The sequence below is a fragment of the Hoplias malabaricus genome, chromosome 7, assembly GCF_029633855.1.
Source record: "Hoplias malabaricus isolate fHopMal1 chromosome 7, fHopMal1.hap1, whole genome shotgun sequence".
NCBI classification, from domain to species: domain Eukaryota; kingdom Metazoa; phylum Chordata; class Actinopteri; order Characiformes; family Erythrinidae; genus Hoplias; species Hoplias malabaricus.
The window spans coordinates 34,088,502-34,115,021 of NC_089806.1; the positions used below are offsets into that span (position 1 = coordinate 34,088,502).

At 37.3% G+C, this 26,520-nt stretch overlaps 2 protein-coding genes across 5 annotated transcripts; both read left to right on the forward strand.

Annotated features, from left to right (window-relative positions):
* Window positions 1–1,002: 1,002 nt before the first annotated feature.
* ism2b (isthmin 2b) lies at window positions 1,003–11,423 on the forward strand. 4 transcript variants are annotated; one of them, XM_066676070.1, is made up of 7 exons: window positions 1,003–1,444; window positions 2,526–2,612; window positions 3,980–4,219; window positions 4,518–4,881; window positions 8,187–8,321; window positions 8,429–8,488; window positions 9,127–11,420. In XM_066676070.1, the coding sequence occupies exons 3-7, from the start codon at window positions 4,049–4,051 to the stop codon at window positions 9,642–9,644; spliced, it is 1,248 nt and encodes a 415-aa protein (XP_066532167.1). In that variant the 5' UTR covers window positions 1,003–1,444; window positions 2,526–2,612; window positions 3,980–4,048; the 3' UTR covers window positions 9,645–11,420. The 4 variants fall into 4 exon arrangements, with proteins under 4 accessions (XP_066532167.1, XP_066532169.1, XP_066532166.1 ...); XM_066676072.1 differs by lacking the exon at window positions 2,526–2,612 and having other exon boundaries at window positions 4,518–4,638; window positions 9,127–11,423; XM_066676069.1 differs by lacking the exon at window positions 2,526–2,612.
* Window positions 11,424–13,289: 1,866 nt separating this feature from the next.
* On the forward strand, window positions 13,290–23,249 carry LOC136702201 (cholesterol 24-hydroxylase-like). The gene is made up of 15 exons (XM_066677152.1): window positions 13,290–13,522; window positions 13,695–13,769; window positions 14,265–14,346; window positions 14,437–14,510; window positions 16,252–16,338; window positions 16,430–16,568; window positions 16,870–16,983; window positions 17,096–17,252; window positions 17,465–17,536; window positions 19,619–19,691; window positions 19,839–19,923; window positions 20,157–20,267; window positions 20,944–21,032; window positions 21,111–21,177; window positions 21,282–23,249. Exons 1-15 carry the CDS (start codon window positions 13,374–13,376, stop codon window positions 21,432–21,434), a joined length of 1,527 nt encoding a protein of 508 aa, XP_066533249.1. The 5' UTR covers window positions 13,290–13,373; the 3' UTR covers window positions 21,435–23,249.
* Window positions 23,250–26,520: the final 3,271 nt, after the last annotated feature.

Genomic DNA, 26,520 nt, shown 5'->3' on the forward strand with positions numbered 1-26,520 from the left:
CTTTATATGCAGTCATTCATTGTTTCTCAACAAATATAGGATCTTAAAAAACAGTTTTAAAGACATAATGAAATGCTTATGTTTGTGTCATACCTCAGTACCTGACATTCATACAAATAACATTTATCACTTCGCTCAGAGTGAAAAACACTCCAATGCTCAGATGTGTGAAGCTTTTTTCTTAGAAGAATAATTTAAACCTATATGAGTTTTTTTTAAAACACAAGAATGGCCAAGATTCCGTAACTACTAGAACACTCAACATGGTCATTTTGACCGTCTAATATTTGCATGCGTATTGATGATATCATACAGTATAAATTAATTCATTCGTTAATCTTCTTACAATAGCGCATTAAATGTCAGAATTTATTTATTGATAATTAACGTGCAGTACGAGTTAATTTACTATTGCAAAATATGGATATATGATGTTTTACATCCAAATGAGATTTACTGTGAAATAAGTATAAAAACAACAAAGATAATTTAAAAATGACTTGCAAATATAAAGAACAATAATACATGAATATCGTTTACACAAGTTAAAAGCTTTTTTATGTATATATAATGCCTATATAATGGCAGTTCTTTGCTTTCATGTGCTTCGCATGAAGTAATTCACTCTCTTTTGTGGGTATTTAATTAATTTTTAGCAAGTAATATTGAGTGCATCCTTATTAAAGTAATTAAATGCATCATATCTATAACTTGGAGACATACAAGTTAAAACCTAGCTCTAAGGAGTACATTACATTTTTAATGAATCATATTGTTTTTTTTTTCCAAGCCTAAGTGCGCTCTAAATGTAAATGTTTATGGAGAACTACCAGTGGAAAATCTTTCGATTAGGTCTAGGCTTAATCTAGGGCTGGGAAACGACCACGACTGGGGCTTATTTGCGTGAATCGGTGCGCCCTAATGACCAATTGCGTGGGTTAGCTTTTCCTCAAGGGTTTTAAAGGCGACCATGCGTTCACTCTGGAGCCTACTCAAGACTGGATGCTCACTAAGAGGCACGTATCTAAACCAGTATTACATGGTCACATGCTCAGACAGAGGCAGAAACGCTAAGTGACATTACGTGTTGTCGCATGAGCTAGACGCGGCGACGACAACATAGCAACGCATACGCTAATATTTTTTTGCAAAGTTTGCCGCACCGCCAAGTTTCTTACACTTCACGTCAGTCTTCGTACAGTGACACTCTTACAACTTCAATTAGCGCCGAGGTGAGCAGACGGAGGGAGAAGAGGCGAAAGAATTGCATACGCCTTTAGTGAAGGGACAGAACAGGGCGGACAGCAGTGGAGGGAAATAAGCGGCAGTGGTTAAATTGTGCAGCATGTTCGGAGCGAGCAGGAGCCAGTGTGTGTCTCTCAGCGTCGGCTTGGTGCTTTGCTTGGAGCTCGTGGTGTGTTTGCCCACCAGACAGGGCGCTAAGGTGAGCCATACGCTTTTGTAACTTGAATTAATGCTTCCTCGTGTCGTACATAAGGCAAATTGTTCAACTTCCCAGGGAACTGCAGATGCATGCTTTGTGTTCTTTGTGACACGTGAACTTCTCCCATTATTTTGATGACTGTTGAATTTACGGAACCATGCTGGTGACTGAGACTTAGCCAGGCACAGGAACAATACAGTTAGGCGAAGAATTAAATGTGTTCCCTCACCCCATGTCTTAATCAAATCGTGGTCTTACCCCAAAACTTAAATAAATATTCCTACAGGTCTCGGCCACTGTTACTGCAGGAAATTAACTTTTTTTCCCTATTCATTACTACGTGGCCACTATTATAGACAATGAATGAATGAATTCTCACACATTAAAAAGTAATGGTCACAACTTAACTAATATGTTCCTGTCTTTGTTAAGTAATAACCACGCCCATGACTTATTACTGTATCGTGGCAACACGTTATTTTTGTAATTAGGACTCCGTCAGGGCTTCACTACAGTGTACACCATGGAAACCCGTTTCCGTCACTAATAATAATAATAATAATAATAAAGATAAAAATGCTTTCATCAACATGTAAGTTGCTATCTCAATATTTTTTGTTATTGATACTAAATCAATGTATTTAGATATTACCTTATTATTTTGAGATATTTGATATTTGAGATATAGAGGCAGTACTCAGTACTCAAAATAATGAAATTGTATCTCAGTATATTGACGTAGTGTCTCAAAATAATGACACAGCAACTTAAATATTAATGAAAAAAAAAATGTGCTTTTTTATTATTATTTTATCCATTTTTAATCCATAGTTAACTGAGTGGAGGTCAGTGGAGCCCTGCTGGTGTACATCAACTGAAAATTTGTTTGTATTAATGCTAGCGACAGCAGCAGTTAAAGCCTAGAATTAGTTTCTTGGACATGTGTGTTAATAAACATTATTATACCTAAGCATAGTCCTTGAATATCAATGTCAATGTCAATGTGAGAGTGCCAAAGACATACACTGATCAGACATAATTATGACCACTTCGTTTCTACATTCACTGTCCATTTTCTTAGCTCTACTGATCATACGTGAACTGTGCAGCTCTATACTGAAGTTAATCTGCATGCTTTGTTTGTCCCCTTTCACCCAGTTCTTCGACGGTAAGTATCCCCAAAAACTCCAGCCACACTACTGTGTCTGATCCACACATACCATCACAACACACACTAACACACCACTGCGGCACTGAGAATGATCCCCCAGCCAAATAATACCTGCGCTTTGGTGGTCCTGATCATTGAAAAACAGGGTGAATGGAGGCAAACAACAGATGGACAACCATCTCAAACTACAAAGTGCCCATGTGTGGTCAGTGGAGCTGAAAAACGGACAGTGCGTGTAGAAACAAGGATGTGGTCATATTATTGTTGATGATGTATAAGGCTAAAAGAATGCTGCAGTGAAGAAAGTCAGATGAAGTTGGTTCAGTCACCTAGCATTTACATATGAAAAAGCTCTGCTTTATCTCTATTAAATAAATTAAATACGATCGGATGTTTCCTCTTTGAATAATTATCGTAGCTCATTTTCTTGTTAATATGAAATATCCTAAGCTTTGATCTCTTTGATGCTGTGGGAGGTCACATCAACATTTACCAGTCCTTTCCTTTCCTTAAATTTGACTAATTATATCTCTCACTTCATATTTTAATTGGGGAAGGAGTGTTGGTTTATGAGGGGGATAATGAAAGGCGCCGTTGTTTATTATTCTTTGGCAGTGATGCTCTGACTAAGGCCCTTTGATATTGATGGATTCATACATCTAGGCTGCCCAACATTTCAGTATATTTGGTGTGCTCTTTAGTTAGGAAAGACATTGTGTTGGTTGTTTTGGAATTCAGGAATTATACGGTTGTAATGGTGAGGAGCATACTCCCACTATAGACATTTAAGTACAGACCACATATCAGCAAGAGAGAATTAAATTTTATCATAAATGGACAATGCAGTGATAGACAACAGGGGTTAGGGAGATTCTGTTGTGATGAAATAATCATATATATGAAAAGCATATGTCAGTGAAGTGAGCTTTAGGTAAAAAAGCTTGGCATTCTTGGGTCCTGTTTTTTTTTGTTCTGTGGCTTTTTAGCGATTTGGGTCCTTGATAAGCATTTTATAAATAAAATGTATTATTTATATTATTATTAATTTTATTATTAGACATATGAATACAGCAAAATCTCAGATACTCTCTAAGAGAAGCATTTTTTTCTCCAAAAATTTAATCTTTAAAAAATGTTGTACCTTCCTATCCACACATCATTTGTTAATAGTTCTACTTAATATAGACAAAAACATGCTTAGAAGGTAGGAAAAATTCTAGAAGACAAATTTTTTCAAACGTTTTCCTAACTTACCCATATAAAGAACAGATTGAGTATTCAGTGTTTTAAGGAATCATCTCAGTTACTCTCAGAAAGCCATAATATTGCCTAATAAAGTTAAATTTGTTTTTTTATTTTATTAGGCACATGTTCAGACATCCTCAAGCACGTTCAGCCAAGGCTATGATATAGAACAAAAACAGGTGCAGAGTATGTTTACTGACTCCCATCACAAGCAGCAGCGCAGGTGGTCCCAGCACCATGCTCCAGGGATCCTACCACAACCCGTGCCTGAAGAAGAGTCTAAACCTTTTGTCTTGGACCTCAAGAACTTTCCTGATTTGGCCAATCCTGACACTGATTCTCAAAATCCCCACATTCAGGTGGGGGCATTATAACAATACCTCTGTGAATTTTAGACCTCACTGCTAAAAATGCACTTGCATGTCTGCAAACCAACATATAATTGAGAAAAGGCTCAGTGAAAAGCAAAAGCAGATAGTTTGAGCATAAAATGAACAATTAAAATGGATATATTATGTTACAATCCTGTCCTCTTCTTTACAAAATTGGATTTCTTGGTTTTTGCTCAAAACTTTTGGACATTTGTCTCAAATGAACTCTGTTGTACTCTTGATATTGCCTGCCTTTACGTGACAGTCATATTAAATTCTATCATAGGTGACCATTGAAGTGGTGGACAACCCTCAGATGGAGGTGGAGATGGATCTAATTAAGGAACGCAACAGTGATTGGCCCAGTTCTTCTTCTTCTCCCTCCTCTAAGGCACATTGGCTGGGTGGTAAGAAGCTGTTCTGGCCTCTTTTCTGGGGCTACACTGATGCAGAGTCAGGTGAGGACGGCACAGGCCATATAGTGAAGGAGCTGGACGGGGAGGGGGAGGAGGAGGAGGAAGAAGAAGAAGAAGAAGACTACACATCTGACTATGACAGTGGAGGAACCCTCCTCAGTGGGCAAGGTGGGATGGGTGATGACTGGGATAGTCAGTGGAACCTAGGATGGGATACGACACACAGCTACTATGGTGAGCAAAGCTTGTGCCTAGATTTGTACCATTTAACATAAGCAGAGCACCTGAGTAGGTTTGTGGCTGTGTTGATGTCATGAGTGTTAGGGAATATACTAGGGTTTCCCACTGATTTGTCCCGCATACAGACACTAAAATAGTTGTTCCATGTTGAACCAATACAGGACACGTTTTCTTCCATGTTTTTTGAGGCTAGGCTATTATGACGGGATGATATGTTTATGACAGAAACACGCTGCCCTCCCTCAGTTGAAGGGAAGGGCAGATAGTCCACAGCTCCAGAGAATGCACTATTCATTAGTCTTTTAGAATCTGACTTTTCTAACGTTTAGAATCAAAGTAATTATTTATAAATAAACATCACATTAAATATTTTCACATAAGATTAAATATAATATAAAATAATATTTAATATATAATATAAAAGTCTTAAATAAACAGACTAGTGTGTATATTGAACATAGTACATAACGGTATAAAAATAAAGCAGCAAATAATGTTGTAACATTTATACATTTTTTTGTTATATAAATGAACAAGTAATTAATTACTCAATGTAAGAGCTAATATATACAATGATGTCACATGCAAACCATAGATAGATAGATGGATAGAAAGAGATTTGGTGATAGATATATAGCTACTAACGAGCAACCACTATCAGTTTTATTTTTGCTTTTGCAAGTGCTGGTATTTCTTTCAGGTAATATCTAGTTGTCATTAAAAAAATCGTATTCATCATGCCATTTAAAAGAGCTATGCAACAAATTTGGACCAAGTTTCTATGTTAACTGGTTTTTGAGTTATTAATCTCGGAAGAATAATAAGGAAGGAAAAGTAAATGGTTTCAATACCCTGCCTTGCAAGCACTGTGAAATGGAATAAAGGGACAACAATACAGTGCTTTGCAAGCATTGTAATAATTCATACCTGAAGATTAATATGGCCTCACAATGCTCTCTGCATACAAGGGTCCCATAGCATGAATTATTACATTTTTCATTATTTAATTTTTAATTCTGCAGTCTACCGTGTATTTAAACCCTGAACCTATGGGCTGTGCCTGTCCTACAAACCTTAAGACTTTTGACATGATATGGAATAATATGGAATCAAGCACCATAATTATTCAAATATATAAATACTGACAATTATCATTATTACAAAATGTTAATGACAAATCATTTAACATGCTTTTTCAAGTTAATTTTAAGGAAATAGGTTGTAAATTCCATCACAATGTGATAATCCACAAGACAGTTATAGAACCAGATATGCACTATTTGATTAATGTACTCCAGCGAAAAGATGCAAAAAAAATATATATATATCAATATTTTTTTATATTTACTTTGAGAATCCATAGATCCTTTTATTTCCAGGATTGAAAAAATCACTGAAAACTCAGACTAGTTTGAATTTTTTTATACTTTGCTAAAAGTGCACAAAAACAACCCACTTTTGATAACAGACTAGACTTGTGCACTACGTGGCAAGGTATTACACACTTATGCACAAGGTAAACACAGAAGGATATTTGATTTTTAGCACCAACTTAGAACCAGTTTTACATGCTGTTAAAGAATATGTACATGTAAATATATAAATTTCATGATGATTGGACTATGTAAATCCTTCCAAATGTCCTGGCTGATGTCACCCATATTTTTTAACTGATAGAGTTGTCCTTACTGGGCCACCCAAAAATGTAACTACTCATAGATGCATCATTCATTCATTCATTACTTGTCTGTAACCGCTTATTCAGTTCAGGGTAACAGTGGGTCTGGACCCTACCCAGAATGATTGGGCACAAGGCTAGATTCATCAGGCAACACACACCCAAAAACATTGTAAAAAGAGCTAATTAAAAGTGAAAATTTGTTTAATATGGGCAGCACGGAGCAGTCACACAGCTCCAGGGACCTGGAGGTTGTGGGACTCTAGATGACTGTCTGTGAGGAGTTTGTGTTCTTCTTGTGTCTGCGTAGGTTTCCACCAGGTGCTGCTGTTTCCTCCCATGATCAAAAACACACGTTGGTAGGTGGATTGGCGAATTAAATGTGTCCCTAGGTGTGAGTGCTTGCGTGGATGTGTAAGTGTGTGTCACCCTGCGAAGGACCGGCGTCCTTCAAATGAAATATTTGTACTTTTTTCAGTAAAATAAAGGTTTAAGAGTATGAACAATCTACATATTCTTGTTTTTATTACATTTACAAATTTACAAAAATCCCAACTCATTATTTAGGATATAAAATAAGCAATGTTTAAAATGGAATAAACAGCCAAACTAACCTATATGGTGTATCTAAAGGCTAGAGTTAGGCACAGGAATGTCATTATGCAGCCACATATGACTGTGGACATGTCACTGGTCCTGTAATTACACCTCTGAGGTTTGACTGATCCTGTGGCCATTGTGGCCACTTTGTTGGCAGCAACATAAAGGAAAAATGGGCAATTTCTGAGCCCACCCATTCTTTTTCATCACCCATTGCTATATCTGTAATCAGGACTTTAACAAATCCTAAATATTTTGAACATGAGCATATATAATCCGCTATCTGCATTGCAGAACTACAGAATGAGCTTAGTTTGTTATGGGTTGGGGGGGGTTTCTTTGCATTATTTCCTGGTCTTTAAAACAGCAAGAAAATATTTGTAAATCATTTGTAATTTTGACGACTTTCTCATAATTATGACTTAGCACCTCTGACAGTAATCATATATCGGTTCACTGGATTAATACGGGTGTGTAGGCCACTGCTGGTCCACCATCGGCCCACTCAGCTCTAACTAGTTTTTAATCTCTGATAAAACTGATTTTAAATGAACAGAGACGTATACTAATACAAATATTACCAACAACTATGTGAGATACAATGAGTAGGGCTGAGTATGTTAATGTTAACACTCTGCTGGATTAAAATTACTTACTTATCTAATTTGCAAAGACTAACAGGAGAAAGTAATGAAAGAAAAGATCAGCACATTGGACTGTGAATAAAAAAGTGCTAAAATGTGGCATTTTGTTTAATGACCAGTGGTCCACCCAGAAAACACTGTGAAAAATGCCAGTGGATCTTTTCATTCAGTGGATCAACCATTATGGCTTAGTATCTCATTGTTATGACTTACTACCACATAATTATGACTTAGTATCCCATAATTAGGACTATCCTGTTATGACTTAGTTTCTCATAATTATGACTTAGCGTATGGTCGAACGGGCTTCCATAGATTCCTGTTCTCTTGGGTGCTGGAATATTTAGAATTACGCCCATATGTTATTCTTTCTGCAGAGAAGGAGGAGGAGTGGAGTGCTTGGAGCTCTTGCAATGGCACCTGTGGCCATGGCAACCAAACTCGCACACGCTCCTGTGGGGATCACTGCATATCCTCTGAATCCAGAAGTTGTGATCTTGACCAATGCCCTAGTGAGATAATTCGCTACATACATTGTTTATTCACTGGCTGTATGAGTTATTATTCAGTACAAATGTTTTTTTTAATCACAGCATTATCAATTCTTTGATCTTTATAGATGATTTGCAGAATGGAACAGAACATGATATGGAGGATGGAACAGAACCATCTGACACAGGTAAATTAGCACACATGATATGCAAGGTCATCAAGGTCAAATGTGCCTCTTGAGTTTTATTTGTTCATATATATACCTTTGTGATAAATGTGATTTTTTTAGGTTGACCTGTCCAGAATGTTTAATGATTATATACATATTACGTACATTGTAGATCCAACTTATCTACTTTAAGATTGCACCCATTGCAGACCGTTCTTTGTATTCAGTGGTAAAGGAAAGTGTTGATCAGTAAAAAAAGTACACTTTAGAGCAGCTACACATAAGCCTAAGACAAAAAGTAAACATTTTTATTAAAAATGGATTTCATTTCAGCTGCCTGTCTCTTCTAACAATTTCAAAAAAGCCTCATTGGTGTCAGGGCAGTTGAAACAAAATTCTGGGAAGGATTTTTCACTTTCTGGACCTGAATTTGCAGCCTCTGGCTTAAGGCCACCATTTCCAATGCAAGGGAATGGCATTAGTGGATCCAAAACTAATCATCCAACATCAGTACATAATATCACTAATGTTTGTGGCTGTGTGCAATTCAATTCTGACAGCAATGTTCCAATATCTAGTTTACATGTTTCCCAGAAGAGTTTAACACATGGTTTACGGTGTTGTGGTTTCTCTCTGTTGTTTTCCCGTTTCTCCAGATTTTGACAGCTGTGAGAAGTGGCTAAAGTGTGAAACTGAGTTCCTTCAGAACTTCCTGAAGCAGGTTCTGACACAATTACCTAGCTGTCCCTGCTCATACCCCCCTGCCGCTTCCCACACCACAGTCACCCTGCAGGACGATGACCTTGAACGAACATTCCAATGGAGGGATGCCAGTGATCCCAAGGAGCATCTGGACATCTACAAACCCTCAGCACGCAGATGTTTGCGCTCTGCTTTGTCAAAAAATGGAACCACACTGGCTGCTCAGCACTGCTGCTATGACAACCAAGGTCAGCTGATCACCCGGGGCAAAAGCGCTGGAACACCAAACATCATAAGCATAGAGTTTTCAGCTGAGTTGCATTTCAAGGTGGATGTGCTGCCCTGGATCCTGTGTAAAGGCAACTGGAGCCGTTTAAATGCTGTGAGGCCACCTAACAACGGCTTGGGATGTCCTGAGAATCCCCTGCAGGACATCTTCATGAATGAGCTGGAAGAGGCCACAGAATACTAATCAAATGTTCAGGCAGCAGCCAGTCCTGTCCTGTTTAAAATTAAATTAAATTTGCACAGTTGAACCATTCATAAACAATTCCACAGCTGCTATTTTACTCCGTTTATTAGCAAGTCTTTAAGTATGTTTTCCTGCCCACTCTGTGCTTTTGTTTTCCACATTAAGGACATTTTTTTTGGCCAGTGATCAGTGGTCCAATGATGGCACACACATCACCTCACAACATGTATATAAAAACAATTTTTGTGGTGGTTTATTTTGTTATGACAACTGAATTGTGGAGCATTGACTCGTTTAACTCTGATTTTGTTGAAATGACAGACAAGCCACATGAAATGACTTGAGTTGAAAAGCTGAGTTTAAAGTTCCTGGCAAAGCAATATTAATCTACAGTACTACCATCAAACAAAATCTGTTTTGAAGGATATTTTGCCTGGAATGCAAGCGGGCCTTTATCCAGAGATTTAATGGGGAGGTAAATTGCCAGGGCACCTACTCAACTGAGTGACACATCCCACTCAAAAATCACGTATATGGTTACATTTGGAATCTATTGTTATATTAATGATTTAGTATTCTCTTTTTGTAATAACATAAATTATAGATCGTAATATAATACATTTGACCAACATGTTTATTCACTTCTTCAGGTATTTTGGGAATACCAAGATATTTCCCCAATAGTCATGCTATTTACTTCCGTAGGTTTTTTTTTTTTCTGATTGAGAACTTACCAGATATTCATTTATAACTCAGAGGAACTGTTGAAAGCTAGAACCACTCTTACCTTTTCATTTATAGCCTCAGACTGTCAGGTATAGGTGCAGTAAAAGAAAGGGCCATGTTTTAATATCATGGATGTTTTAAAGTGGTTTAAAACATTTTAAGTCATTTTTTTTGTGCAGTTGATTTTATTAGTATTATTGTGATTTGTCTCCTCTGTATATAGTGTTCCATAGTTTAGGAGCTGAATATGGAATATGTTGTTGACATTGATGAACATAGGAATGCATATACATATTTGCCATTTTTAGGGAAGGCGCTTTATTTAAAATATACACAATTGTATAGTATTATCATTTACTGTTGAGGTGTTTTTATTGTAAAAGGAATTCTGTTTTGTATTCTCTGTTAAATATCAGTAATGCACGCACAGTGTTTTATGTGTGTATGAGTTGTATTAGATTGCGTTATATGAGATATGTGACCGTAGAGTATTTATTGCTTTTTTTCTTACCTTAGCCCAGGCTTTGAATTGATTCTGCTGCCTGCACTGCTTTAACTGAGACATCCAGGAAGGACACTTGACTCAAAAATGCATGTACATTGAGGGCAAAAAAACTCTTGTCTCTGTATTGTCTCTGCCATTTCAAATCTGTGTTGCAACAAATACAAAGGCGAACAAAAATAGGTTCTGGGTGGTGCTTAATGTTAAAGCCAACTATGTCAAGCTCATAAGTCATATGAGCTTGACATGAAAAGTTAACTCACTCTAAACTCTGCATTGGCCTTAGTTGTTACAAAGCCACCAAACAAAATACCCATCATCATCTGTGTTTCTAAGACATGCACCCAGGTCAGAGCACACAATAACTTTTGATTGCTTTGTTTTTCTATTGCCTAGACCATAACCAGGAACATCCAGGAATGGTTTGACTGATCTCCCTGGGCAGTAAGGCTTTTCCCATACATGAGGCAATCTGGTTTCAATTGGTGAGCCCAGGCCACAGCTTCATACTGGAGTGCCCAGGAATGAGCAGTGTTCCACTTTTTTGCCTTTGTTTATTCTTCTACAAACCTTCTCTATCTTCTCTGTGGTAAACAAACAAATATGTGGGATCAAGAGGCCCTTTGTATTCAAGAGGGTCCTGAAAACATGTGCTATAGTTTAGAAAGATGAATCCACCAAAACGTAATTTAGTTTTTATATATTAAGTCTTTTGTGTCTAGGGTTAGAAATAATACTTAGTCAAAAGACATTTTGAATTCCCACACAGTAGTGTAGCTCTATACATATGTACTAAGTACTTTCTCAAGTACTGCAAACAAATGAGGTCAAAATGTTGCACACATTCTAGCATTGAAACCTCAAAATTCAATCATTTAACCATGCTAACAGACAACTACAATCATCCCCATGCCAAAGAAGTCTTCTGTGTCTTGCTTAAATGACTACTGTCCCATGGCACTCACATCCATTACCCTAAAGTGCTTCGAGAGGCTTTTCATGAGGCATATCAAGACACTGCTACCCCCCTTCACTGAACACACTGCAGTTTGCTTATCGTCCAAACCCTCCAACCTCCAGCACCGCCACACTGAGCACTGGGATTCTCCAGGGCTGTGTGCTCAGTCCACTGCTGTTCATCCTCTTGAATGTGCAGCAATACACAGTTCGAATCACATCACATGTGGGGTGACACAGTGGCACAGCAGGTAGCGTCGCAGTCACACAGCTCCAGGGACCTGGAGGTTGTGGGTTTGAGTCCTGCTCTGGGTGATTGTCTGAGGAGTTTGGTGTGTTCTCTGCGTTGGGTTCCTCCGGGTGCTCCGGTTTCCTTCCACGGTCCAAAAAACACACGTTGGTATGTGGATTGGCGACTCAAAAGTGTCTATAGGTGTGTGTGTGTGTGTGTTGCCCTGTGAAGGACCTCCAAGGTGTATTCCTGCTTAGCGCCCAATGATTCTGGGTAGGCTGTGGACCCTGAACTAAACTGGATAACCGATTACAGATAATATATGAATGAATAACTGTGGTGGGTTTTATCAGCAAGAATGATGTGTCAGTAAACAGAGAGGAGGTGCAGCATGTAACTGACTGGTGTAGAATCAACAACCTGTCTCTGAACATGGACAAAAACTAATGCTTGTTGACTTCAGAAGAACAGGCATGATCATTCTCCACTGAAAATCAATGGCTCAACTGTGAAGATCATTAGGAGCACAAAAATTCTTTGGTGTTCACCTGCTAAGGAATCTCAATCTGTCCCTCAACACCAGCTCCATAACCAGGAAAGACCAGTTGCATCTGTACTTCCCGCAAAGTCTGAGGAAAGTGCACATTCTACAAAGGGACCATCGAAATACCTCTAATCACAAATCACATTTTAATTTAAATTTTAGTTTTAAATTAAATTGTTTAAATTAGATGCAATCATATTTGCAAAATAAGCAGCCATTAAGTTGCACATTAACAGAATTTCTGCCCAGCCGCCAGTGGACCAGTTTTAAAACAAAGAGGAAACAAGGCAGCACATTATAGTGGCAGCTGCCAGCTTTCCCAATTTTAATGCCAGTGTACCATGGCCCACTAACTGTTCATCATCCAGGTAAGTGTTTTAGCATTTAAAATATATAAATAAGTCTGGAGAAACCAGTTGTAATGGACATTGAAGTAACTAATAAAACGAATGAGTATTATTTAAAATATCCTATTCAATTATGACTGTGTGGCACTGGCAAATGGTTTACATGGGTCAGTCAAATGTAGAATTTAGCTTGGTTTCCCCGGACCGTTTCTGACTTACAGTAACGTCACAGTATATTTGAGCTGAATTTGTTTAATATATTATCCAACGCTGAAGGCTTGTACACATTGTGGAATTCAACATTTATCTGTATGCAGGCAGTGCCCCCTGCCGTTTAAATATAACAGATTTTAGAGATACCGAAATCCTTTGTTTTGATACCCGGAAGTTCAAACATTTTAACCAGTTGCGCCCAGCAAGAATGGAGCTGTATCTGACTTTTTCGGAAGGTGCAATTCAGCTGTTTATATACCTCTTCTACGCTGTTTTAATTGCATTCGTTGCCTACTGCTTCTACTTGAGACACATTCACATAAAGTTTGACCACATTCCCGGGCCTCCAAGGGACAAGTAAGATGTTTCCCACTCTAAATATTATGTTTTGTATATATATACATGAATATTTGGCTTTGACAGAAGTAAAGTTAATTATGTCATGTCATTCTTTGATAATACTAATTTCCGGTTGTAATACTCTTCTAGAATGCTGCGTATTATTTTACTGTCGTTTTTTTTTCTCTAGTTTTATCCTCGGTCACATACCGACTTTTCTCAGAGAAACGAACGAGCGTGTCATACACGACAAATTTCTCGAATGGTAAGGCCAATGTTCATGGAATGCTTTGGCGTCCTTTTTATTTGATTTTATTCCATACTTGTAATAATATTTTATTAATACCAATTCATTATTATTATGTTATTGCATAGGTAAAAAAAAAAAAAAAAAAAAAATATATATATATATATATATATATATATATATATATCCTTTACGTTTAAACAATGTAGTCACGTGTGCAACTGACATAGGTGTCATATTTTGAGTCTCTGACCATTAGGAAAACAGTCGCTCCCACTGTTTGTCTCACTCCCTCTCTCTCCTTCTAACACACACACACACACACACACACACACAAACATGCAAACCAGAGCATGGGACACACATTATAGCATAATTTATCTTACCACTTAATAAAAGACAAATTCCTGTTGTGAATTTGTGGTCACATTGGCAATTTGTGGTATGTGGTTTGAGAAGCTCACTTGATTTGGTGGTCAAAAGTGAAATGCTGGTGTATTTCTTATTTTACAGGGCTGAGGAATATGGCCCGGTCTACAGAATTAATAGCTTTCATGGTGTGGCACTAGTTGTGACCTGCCCTGAAGCTACAAAGGTAGATATTTTACTGTTCAGTTAAAGGAAATCTAAATTAGAAAAACATAACAAAAATAGAAAAATCAATTTTCTCTTTTGGGTCATGTAGGAATTTTTGATGTCCTCCAAGTATTCCAAAGATCCTTTTGTTTACAAACGTCTGTTCAACTTGTTTGGGAAAAGGTAAGCTCTTTCGTAGACTAGGCCGTCATGAACAAAGTTATATGCACAATATTGCCAAAAAGTATTCTTTCAGCTGCCATTGCACACATTTGAACTTGAGTGTACTTGAGTAATGTGATGTTGGCCTTCCCACTGCAGTTAAAACAGCTTCTACTCTTTTGGGATTGTTTTCCACAAAATTTAGGAGTGTGTTTACAGGAATTTTGACCTGTAGACTCTCAGACTCTGATGTTGGACAAGAAGGCCTGGCTCCACTCGTATTCATCCCAAAGGTATTCTGTCAGGTTGATGTCAGGACTGCAGGCCAGTTAAGTTCTTCTGCACCAAACACACTCATCCATGTCTTTACAGACCTTGCTTTGTGCACTGGTGCGCAGTCATGTTGGAACAGTAAGGAGCCATCCCACTGTTCCAAAAAGTTGGGAGCAGGAAATGGTCCAAAATCTCTTGGTATGCTGAAGCATTATGAGTTCCTTTCACTGGAACTATGGGGCTGAACCCAACTCCTGGAAAACAACCTCACACCATAATCCTCTTCCACCAAACTCTGTCCACTGGTGGCGTGCTTCACACCACTGCATCCGACACTTTGCATTGCACGTGAAGATATAAGACTTCGATACAGATTCTCGGCTATGGAAACCCATTCCATGAAGCTCTCTATGCACTTGTCTTGAGCTAATCTGAAGGCCACATAAAGTTTGGAGATCAATAGAAATTGACTTTGCATAAAGTTGGCGACCTCTGCACACTATGCCCCTCAGGATCTGCAGACATCACTCTGTCATTTTATGTGGCCTGCCACTTTGTGGCTGAGTTGCTGTCGTTCCCAATCACTTCCACTTAGTTATAATACCACTGACAGTTGACTGTGGAATATTTAGTAGCAAGGAAATTTCACGACTGGACTTGTTGCCCAGGTGGCATCCTGCCACAGTACCATGCTGGAATTTACCAAGCGACCCATTTTTTCACAAATGTTTGTAGAAGCAGTCTAAATGCCTGTGTGCATGGTTTTATACACCTGTGGTCATTTAAGGCAGTGGATTGCCTAAATTCAAACATTTGAATGGCTGAGTGAATACTTTTGGCAATATTGTGTAGCTCTCTTGAAAAGTTAGTCAGTGGAAAGTACATTTTCTTGCTTAGCACTCTGGAAATATAAAGAATTGCTGAGAGATTTAAATGTACATATTATAATTATAAAATTAATTACTGCTAGTCCCTGTAATTCACTCGATTATGAAAAAACAGTCAGCTGTCATAACTTTGATTACTGTTATGACTTTGTGCTTATTTCTAGTCTAGTTTTAAACATTCATGCAAACATTTAAATGCTTGACTGCATTTTGAGCGATGCCCTTTAAAGTGCAATGGAGCAAAGAACATTGTACATCTATACAACCTACGCTTCTCTATGCAAGACATAGCAATCAAATTATTTCCACTGAGACGTGGGATCCCTCTTTCTCAGTGATGTATATCTGAAGAGGCATTAAGCATGGCCTTTGAAAGGACCTTGTTAACACAACTTCTATTTCGACTGGCATTGCTAAGTTCAAGAAGTTCACTCTGTATCACCCAGACAAAGTCCTTGTTTGTATAAAATACTTGGCAAAATTAAGATATTGATTCTGACTTGCTGAAGATTGCAGCTAATCGATTCATTAGTTGTCCTTTAGGGGCTAATTAAAAATGTTAATGTGTTTGCAACTTCACTCACATTTCTTGGTGTCTACAGGTTCTTGGGAAATGGACTGGTGACTGCTATGAACCATGACGTCTGGTACAAGCAGCGTAGGATCATGGACCCTGCTTTCAGCAGCTCGTGAGTTATGCGCTATCACTCATCTGTTTTAGAAAAACTGAAAGGTTGTAAATAACAAAGGTGCACAATCTCTTTTTATAACTCTTGACAGTTACCTACGAGGTTTAATGGGCACCTTCAACGAGAGGGCTGAACATCTAATGGAGAGGCTGGAGGAGATAGCAGACGAGCAGATAACTGCTAACATGCACCAGTTGGTCAACTGTGTCACGCTGGATGTTATTTGCAAGGTTTTGATAGGTTTTTCCTCTCTCAAATCTATTTAAATTCCTAATTTTGTCGGTCCACAGTGGAGATAAAAAGGTTTACTAGCCACTGTCCTTGATGCTTGATGTTAGGTTGGGAACACTAGTACATTTTTAGTAGAGCAAGGACAGTAACTTATACTCTGCCACAGCTGGTACCTGAGTCAGGTCAGCATTTTTGTTGTCTGGCTGAAGGAAAGTTGTAAAGTGACCTCAGTGACCTATTAGACCAACATGCAGGTAATTGTTCCTCACAATAATATTGCATTAATTTTTTTGTGTCTAGGTGGCCTTTGGGGTTGATTTGGACTTGCTGAAGGAATACGACTCTCCATTCCCAAATGCCATAGAACTTTGTTTGCAGGGCATGGTTCATTATATTAGAGATCCATTTTTCACGGTGAGATCTCTTTTAAAGACAAACTTAAAAAGACAAATTTACTATAATCCCATGTATCTGAAATGTTCTATAATAATATATAAATTCGTATTTTACTTTTACTTGTTCACAGCTCTTTCCCAAAAACAAGAAAAAAGTGCAGGAGATAAAAGATGCTGTTGAACTCCTGCGTACAACTGGAGCCCAATGGATAAACCAGAGGAAAAGAGCTGTGGAAAATGGTGAAGATGTGCCCAAAGACATCCTTACACAGATCCTCAAATCAGCTGGTAAATGAGTTTGATCACTTGACAAAACCTGTCCTTTTCCCTTTACTAATATTACATAATGGTTTAAAAAAAAAACAAAAAAAAAAACAATTGTAGCTAACACTACTTGCTGTCAAATTCAGTATAAATGATCTCTAAATTAAGATTAATTAAATATGAATTTAAAATCTTGTTACATTATTATAATAATTATGAGATTTTTTATCTTGAAGAGGAACTCAAGGCTGATAATGAGGAAGACTATCAACTGATGCTTGACAATTTTGTGACATTCTTTATTGCAGGTGAGTGACTGTTTTTTTTATATTTATTTGGATAGACTTTGCTTGTACAATGTCCATGTTTCCAATTAACACAGGTATAATAATACATTATATTTATATTGTCATTTTCAAGCACTCAAAGACGCTTACGGTTTTCAGAACAAACACACAGAAAAGGCGGACATGAGGACAGAAAGAATAATTATAGAATCACAATAGACAGACAAAATAATCACGGGCAGACTAACATTAACGGGAACTGAAAGCAAAAGAGAAGATATAGGAAATGTGGAAATGGAGTTCCTCTGGAACAAGTCGGTGAAGGGAGTTCCGGAGACGAGGAGCAATCCTTGAGAAGGCTGTGTAAAGCTTTGTAGGTGAGCACAAGGATTTTGAATTGAATGCGGCATTTTATGGGAAGCCAGTGGAGATGTTGCAAGACAGGTGTTATGTGTTGATGTGAGCAAGTGTGAGTGAGGAGGAGAGCTGCATAGTTCCACAACATTTGTAAGTATGTACCTGAGCAGTAATTATGCCAGCTGATAGGGAGTTACAGTAGTCCAGGCGACTAGAAATAAATACATGGATTAGATTTTCGCCATCTGACTGAGATAAATTTGATTGGTTTTTGCAATATTACAGAGATGAAAAAAAAATGTTTTAACTATGGAATTAATGAGGACACCCAGATTGTGTATCAAGGGGATGGGGACACTATTATTATCAATGGAGAGAGAAAGAAAGGAGTTTTGCTGAGCGTTAATTTTGTGGTAATGAGAATGATTTCTGTTTTACTACTGTTTAACATTAGTGTTGGAAGCAAGATGTTACAAGTAACTGTCATTTTCAGTCTGCAATTTTAATTGGCACATGCCTAAAACTATGTAACACATTATCAAGTATGATTTTGTGTTTTTAGTACAATTTTGGCCTAGGTCCTGTCACACTCACGTCCCGTTTAGTCTGTTTTCCTTTCTCAGCACATGGCTTTGTTTTGTTTATGTTCATGCCCCGCCTTTGTTCCGCCTCCTCGTCTTTTCCCTTGTGATCCGTTTCAGGTGTTTCTCGTTTGTTATCGTATTTAAGTCCCCTTCCCTCACTTCCTGGTGTCGTTCATTGTTCCTAGTTTCTTGTACCTTGTTACGTGTTCCGTTCGCGTTGTTCAAGCCTTGTTGTTCTTTGTTTCGTTTGCCCTGTTCTTCGTATTGTTTGTTTCGTTTCTCGTGCTCGTTCCTCTTGTTTCGTCTCACGCCCGTTTCATGCTCGCTTCCTGTTCTAGTTCGTTTGTGTTTGTTTTGTAAATAAAGTCTGTGTTCTTAGCGTTTGCGTCCGCCCTCCGTCAGTCCGCATCCCTCATTCCCCCGCAGCCCTTACAGGTCCACATCTGTTTTCCACACATTCTATTTTTATTTCTTTATTGTTGTATGATGCCAAAATATATTAATTGAAATTTGTGGATTTAAATTTTTTTTTGTAAAATAAATCACTTTTCTATGACTGATGGCAATACTGTGTTACATAGTACTGTGTTGCATTTTGCCATATTCTTATATATTAAAATATTTTTAATTTATAATTTGTTACACATCTGTTTTTTTTTTCTTATTTTTGCAGCTATATATATTCTTGAACCATGGATGAGTTATCTAACTATTAAAAAGCAACATATACAATTGTGGATAACAACAGTTGAAGGACGGATGACATTTTAAGCCCAAAACAAATATGGCAGAATCAATATTTGTCCTGGGACATTTGGAGAATTTAGACATGTTTTATCTCTAATAGGTCATGGCTTAACTTTAATTGGCAAAGTGACTCAATTTTCTGAGCAGATATTCTTTAGACATGTTCTAGAACTAAGCAGTCCCTCTTTTTCATCTCGCTACCAAACAATGTTATCTAATCACAGCTGAATCTGAGACATACGCAAGCTCCAATCCTCCATGACTCCAAAGCCATGTGGCAAATATAACAGATTTTAGGACACTTTGAAAGCTTGGGCTTTGAAATTGTATCTTCTTGACAGTAAGTTAAGAACCTTGCAGGGTAATGAAGAAAAGCCTTTAATTGTACTTAGATTGTAATACTTTTTCTTTTTAGGGCAGGAAACAACAGCCAATCAGCTATCATTTGCCGTAATGGAGCTGGGGAGGCATCCAGATATTTTAAAAAGGTAAAAAATAAGAAGTGCTCATCATATAATCCTTAGTTAATCATTTACATAATGTTTATAGCATTTTTGGTGTTAGCAAATAAACATATTCCATGGTTGTTCCAGCTGTTGACAGTAGTTCTAAATGTATTTGCTTTTAACCTTAAGGGCTAAGAAGGAGGTTGAAGATGTTCTTGGGACAAAACGTGAAATTGTTTATGATGATCTTGGAAAACTGACTTATTTGTCTCAGGTTAGTTCATAAAGTATGCAAAGGCATATTGTTACTGCCAGACCGAAGTCTCCACACTCGTATAGAAAAGTAATAGCCAAAAGAAACCTTTCAATGTGTATATTTTGTAAACAGATTATATTCCAAGTTATTTTAGAGCATTTCAGTTGATGGAATGTTCATGCAACATAAAGGACAGCTACTTTTTTCAAATTAATTAAACAGTTTTGTTATTAACGATATACTTGCTTTAGGTTTTGAAGGAAACGCTTCGCTTGTACCCCCCTGCACCAGGCACTTCTCGCTGGCTCCATGAGGAAACTGTCATTAATGAACTTAAAGTCCCAGCAGGATGCGCACTTTTAGTAAGTGTCTTTAAGTCTGAAGATTGAAAAAATAATTTTTCAGTACATGTGTTTCAATAAGGGCAGCGCGGTGGCAGGTAGTGTCGCAGTCACACAGCTCCAGGAACCAGGAGGTTGTGGGTTTAAGTTCTGCTCCGGGTGACTGACTGTGAGGAGTTTGGTGTGTTCTCCCTGTGTCTGTGTGGGTTTCCTCCGTGTACTCCGGTTTCCTCCCATGGTCCAAAAACACCCATTGGTAGATGGATTGGTGACTCAAAAGTGTCCGTAGGTGTGAATGTGTGAGTGTGTGTTGCCTTGTGAATGACTGGCGCCCCCTCCAGGGTGTGTTCCTGCCTTGCGCCAAGTGATTCCAGGTAGGCTCTGAACCCAACGCGACCCTGAACTGGAAAAGCGGTTACAGACAATGAATGAATGAATGAACGAATGAATGTGTTTCAATACACATGGTGCAGCCCAGTTTACCAGCTAAATATAAAGCCTCGTGTTGAGGCAGAGGAACACATGCTTATAACTTATATATCATATCTATTTACATTTGTTACCTTTAATCAATAAATATCTAATTCATTGAATATTTGTGAATACGTATAATTTGCTTTTATTTATTTTAAAATGTATGTTTAACTTTGTATCTTATATTTAACTTTGATTATCTGCTTTCCCCTGCCTCCTGTAGTTTAGTTCTTATGTCTCTTCAAGGATGGAAAAATTTTTCAAAGATCCATTGAAGTTTGATCCAGAAAGGTTTGATGCACATGCAACCAAGTAAGTAGTGCTCTTAGCAATTAGATGGAATAAGACTGTGTAAACAAAATGATAACATTCACTTTTGTTTTTGTGAAGACCATATTTCTGCTACTACCCATTCGCTCTTGGTCCACGATCCTGTCTTGGGCAGACTTTTTCTCAAGTGAGATCACACACAAATGAAAATACATACACACACACACACACACACACATAAACAATATGATCAACCAAGCAATGTGGTTTCAACTCTCTCTTTATGTTTAGATGGAGGCTAAAGTTGTGCTTGCAAAACTACTTCAGAGATTTGAATTCAGTCTTGTGCCTGGACAGTCATTTAATATCAAGGATATTGGAACTCTTCGGCCTCAGAGTGGAGTGTTGTGCAGGATCAGACATTGTTCTCAGAGCACGTCTTAACCATTTGGCTTTCTGAAGATAAATAATAAGCCGTACCTTAATTTTTAAACACTATACAGTAATTTCTGTTATTTACTATGCCTAATTTATGATAAATATTATGTCTTCTGAATGCACAGTTCTTACATATAATTCTTGAAACCTAAAATATTCATAGGAGCTGTAATTTTACCATCAGTTTTTATATTATTTTTGTGATCTGTTGAATATTGGAAAGCTAACAGTTGTTTCTTTATTTTGCTTGGCATTTTACTTAAGAATTATTTTAAAAGACTTATGTGATTGTTTTTTCTTTTATTCCTGTTCTTATTTTCTACAAATATGACCTGAATTTATTTTGATACAGAATACATAGAACCATAGGACCCAGTGAGGATCAAATTCATGACCCCTGATTTACAAGACCAGTGCTCTAAACAGTGAAATATGGAGCCAGCCATTAAAGTTTTATATTTAAATTTAATATTAAAATATTATATAAAGTATATAAAGGATTCCATTCATCATTTAATACAAACACACAAGTCTACATTGTACTTAAAAAAAAATATGAATATGTTTTGATTGTACTATCAGTTACCATCAATCATAATTTTAAAAATGATTTGATTAAAACAGACTGCTTTTAATTACCTCAACTTTTTTGTTTATTTATAATTGTGCCCAGTGGCAGCATGTATAATGTGAATAACAATGGTCCTAAAACAGAACCTTGTGGAACTTTGTATTTTACTTTAGTAAGGCACATACTTTGCATGGTACACCTTTTACCTTTACAAACTGATAACGTTCAGTTAGATAAGATTTTAACCAGGCTAGAACTGCTCTTGTGATTCCAGACATGCTTTCTAATCTTTCTAAGAGGATAGCATGTTCTATGGTATCAAAATCCACACTTAGATCAAATAGAACAAGCAAGACATTTTCTAGGAGTTTAGATATAAATGGCCGGTTAGCAATTGGTCTATAATTCGACAGTTCACTAGGGTTCAGATGTAGTTTCTTAATCAAAAGTTTAATAACTGCTCATTTCAAAGCTGTATGTAAGTTACCTAGATGACAAGAAGAATTTACTATTGTTAGTAGAGGTTTGATTTTAACTGGTACTACTACTTTATGTAGGTACAGAGTCAAGTGCACAGATTGTGGATTTTGATGAAGAAATTCCAATCCTGTCTGCTGAAGGGAATGCTTCTAAGAGTCCATACAATCAGTACTATTGTAATTATCTTGTATCTGGGATTAAACACTTGACTGATTCTTAGTTGTGAGGTTGTGCTAAATAACATTCTAGGATTGTTTCTGTGGTTCTTAATTAGAGAAGCCAGATATTCTGAGCGTGCAAATCATTTTACATTTAGAGGTGCTACCATGTCTAGAGTTGATGTTAAGGTATTTCGTAAACAGTCTGTTAGTTTCTGCTGGATTTGATGGACAGCGCATTAAAGTTGATATATATGGGAAGTTTTCAATAAAATTTAAAGCTGTACTTGGCGTTATCCAGCATTTCATGCAGTAGCATGGGGATGTATATACATTTTGACTGAGATGTCGCTCATATAGAATTAGGTATGTATCTGAGATTTCTGTGGTTTGAAGATGAATAATTAGGTTATCTATGCTGACACCCACGGCCAAAACTAAATCAAGGGTATGATTAAAATAATGTGTATGAAAATGCCTTTTGTAGTGGATCATCTACATTCTCAAAATACATATCAATGTCTCCCATGATTAATTTATCACTGCTACGTTTGCAATAAAGTCACCAAATTCTTGCAAAAATTCTGAATAATGACCTGGTGGCCTGTACATATTAAACAGTGAAACTAAACACTTGTTTGTAAGAGAAATGTTTATGTTAACAGAGGAAATTTTAAAAGGAATAAATGTGCAACTCTTTTTATGATTATGATTTCAATAGATAATACCTACACCTCATTTGCCTGATAAACTTGGGCTGTGTACATCATTATAATCAACAGGGATGGCTTCATTTGCTGTTAAATATTCACAGAGTCTAATCCAAGTCTCAGTAAGACATACAACATCAATATTCTGATTACTAATACATTTCATTAACAATGACAGCTTTAGAATGAAGTTATCTTATATTAAGCAGACCAAATTAAAAGATCAGTTTAGATCAGAGGTAGTTGAAAGTTGAAAGTAATAGTGTGTTTTTAATTAACTTGTTAGGGCAATGTTTTTTTTTTTTTGTATGGTCATATTTCATTGGGGGAACAGACACAATCTCAATAATGTTGTACCTAGGTGAGGTCTCAAGGCAGACAGCTGATGGTCAGTTTAGCCTGTCTGTCTGATGCCTAGCCTCAGCTCTGGTTTGTCAGCAGTGCTAAAGCACTACTCTACTGACTTAACTAATAGACTATGTGAATCACGCATGGGGTGGATACCATCCTGCCACCTACTTTTCTAACACGACTTCACATTCAACAGTGTAGTGCCCAAAACCTGTTTGGTATAAGACCAGAGCATATTACAGCATCAGACATCATCATTTTTATCACCTCTTTAATAGTAGCTGTAGCTGCTGGCGTCCTTAAAGAGAACAACCATGATGGTGGGTAAACGTAGTTCTCTCTGTTTGTTTACATTCAGAAGTGTTTTTTAGGTGGAATGGTGTGTTTGAGGAGAAAAACCAACTGTTGTTTGTATGTGGCTCCAGATGAACTTGTCTGTAAATTTTATTCACTGTTTGAATTACCACAGAAACTCATTTGTAACTCTAGTTGCTTAGTTTTGTAGCACTTTCGGTAATGCAGTCAGACACCTCTCGAGTTTGGAGACAATTCTACCTTAAGTGATTAGAAACAGCAAGAATAAGTCAATATTGCACACAAACGAAGCAGGAATATAACAAAATCTTCAATTTGCAGTTGTTTCTCTTGTCTAAAATACTCCAAATGCCCCTGCCATAAGCAAAGAGAGACAAAGTAAGCATAGAATACTGCACAGCACCATGTGTTCACCAGTGTTAAATCAACACTATTAGTGTTAAATTAACACTGAGAGTGTTGACAAGTTTACATTTTTACACTAATGGTGTTGATTTAACACTGGTGTATTAGCTGGTGTGGTGTCGTCCAAGACTGTTTTTTTTTACTTGTTTACAGACACTGGCCTTTTGTAAACATATTAAACCAGACTGTAGAGCAGCAAATGGTGCACTATTTATCAGGGCCATCACTAGAGATTCTCGGGACACCTAATCTCCCTGTTTTTGGTGAAAACGTACTTCCATTCACATATTTATTCACCTTTAAATAAACATATATTCTGCTGTTGCATCTGTGTTCTCTTCCCCGCACCTGCATAGACTTGGCATTCTGGTCTCTGAGTTGCTGTCGCAGATGAATGCTTTTATTTGATTGGTTGTTATGTAGGCTGTGTTCGAATATGTACTGAAAACTTGCTCCCTAGTCAGCTAGGATTAGTCTCCAACCTCTACCAGCGTCTTCTCTGACCATACTCTGTTTTAGATCTGGCCCAACTCCCTGTGGTGATGTTACACACTTGCACAGATCCTGTTGGACAACCCAAGGAATGGTCCCAGCTCATTACCAACAGCAAATGAAAACAATTTTACAGTTGCCATGCTGAGAGATGTAATGGTTGCCTCTGTATATAGGAGGTTAAATACAACTATGTTGATTTCAAGCCTGAAGCCAACAGGTAGGAACAAACTCTGTATGTTAACTGTGGACACTCAAATTCTCAAATGAATGTGTAACATAGTAATGTATGTACGTTTTTGCATATGATGCATGTGATATTCTCAGTGGGAAAAATTACATACAAAGTACAAAAAAAGTACATACATTACTATGTTACACATTCATTTGAGAATATGAGTCACCTCAGTAAACATACTGAATACAACTTTACATGAAGCAGCAGGCTTCTTTCTTGATTTTCTCCTTGCAATCTCAACCAGCGAATCATCAAATTCCAGCTCTTTAATAAACGGTGACAGCAGGTTAGAGTCATCTTGGACTCTATTCCTTTTTAATCCTAACAAATAGATCAATATTCTCCATTGTAGTTTGTGGTGGAAAGTGTCAAGAAAAGAGAGAGAGCAACATACAACATACACATATGCACTGGTGGTTCTACACCATTTTAAGTGAGTGAGGCCAAGCTGGGGCCAGTGGTTATGTTAGTTAAAGAAAGTTAAAATACTTTCTACCTAAATGTGCATCGCAAGTACTAACAGGAAAATGTCAATATTTGATAAAATTTCGCTATTTAGTTTCCAGTTATAATTCCTATATTCTGCATTTATTCATGTTTCTTACAAACCGCTCTGCTTAACAATCTTATTTATTCCATTTTTTTAGTTTCCTATTTAATTTCTGCTCCATCATGTGCCCTCCTTGACTCAATACTTAAAACAGACAAACTGCTCAGTCTCTCATCTGCCATAAGTGGACCCAAGCTTTGTTGTGGAAAATGTCTGTTCACTAGAGGCTGTACTTACTGGGATTAAAGAAGTTTGAGAAGATCACACTATTTTGTTATAAAACTCAATTAATGATGCCAGCTGTACAACACTAGAGGATCTAGCACACTATGATGTATTTTCCTTTGTAAATTTCTCTTGACTCTTGATTTAATCTTGTCCTAATTCCTTATTGTTTGACTGAGTTGGGTGCTCGGGGAAATGCATTCATTTGTGGGGTTTAAATTTTAGATGCCATTAATTATATCACAGTTTCTGCTGAAGACGAACTTTTTTATTTCAACACTCAAAAAGAAACTTTGGTGATGTGAGGAGCAGGTGTGTATGACCCTTCATAGATCAATCAGACAGAAGATACTTTTATATTGATATTCTTATGGACTTTTCCATATAGTAGATATAATGACATTGTTGACTTAGGGTTAGTTTAGTTTCCTCAACAACTCTAGTCGAACTTATATGGACCAGACGTCAGTTATGTTTTGGTCCTTTGTTGACATTTGGCCGAAATGCAGCCCACACAGCACTTGCAATAATCTAAGCCTAGCCCGGCTCATGGCAGTCTTTTCCTCTCTGGCCCACACAACACATGCCAGTACTATA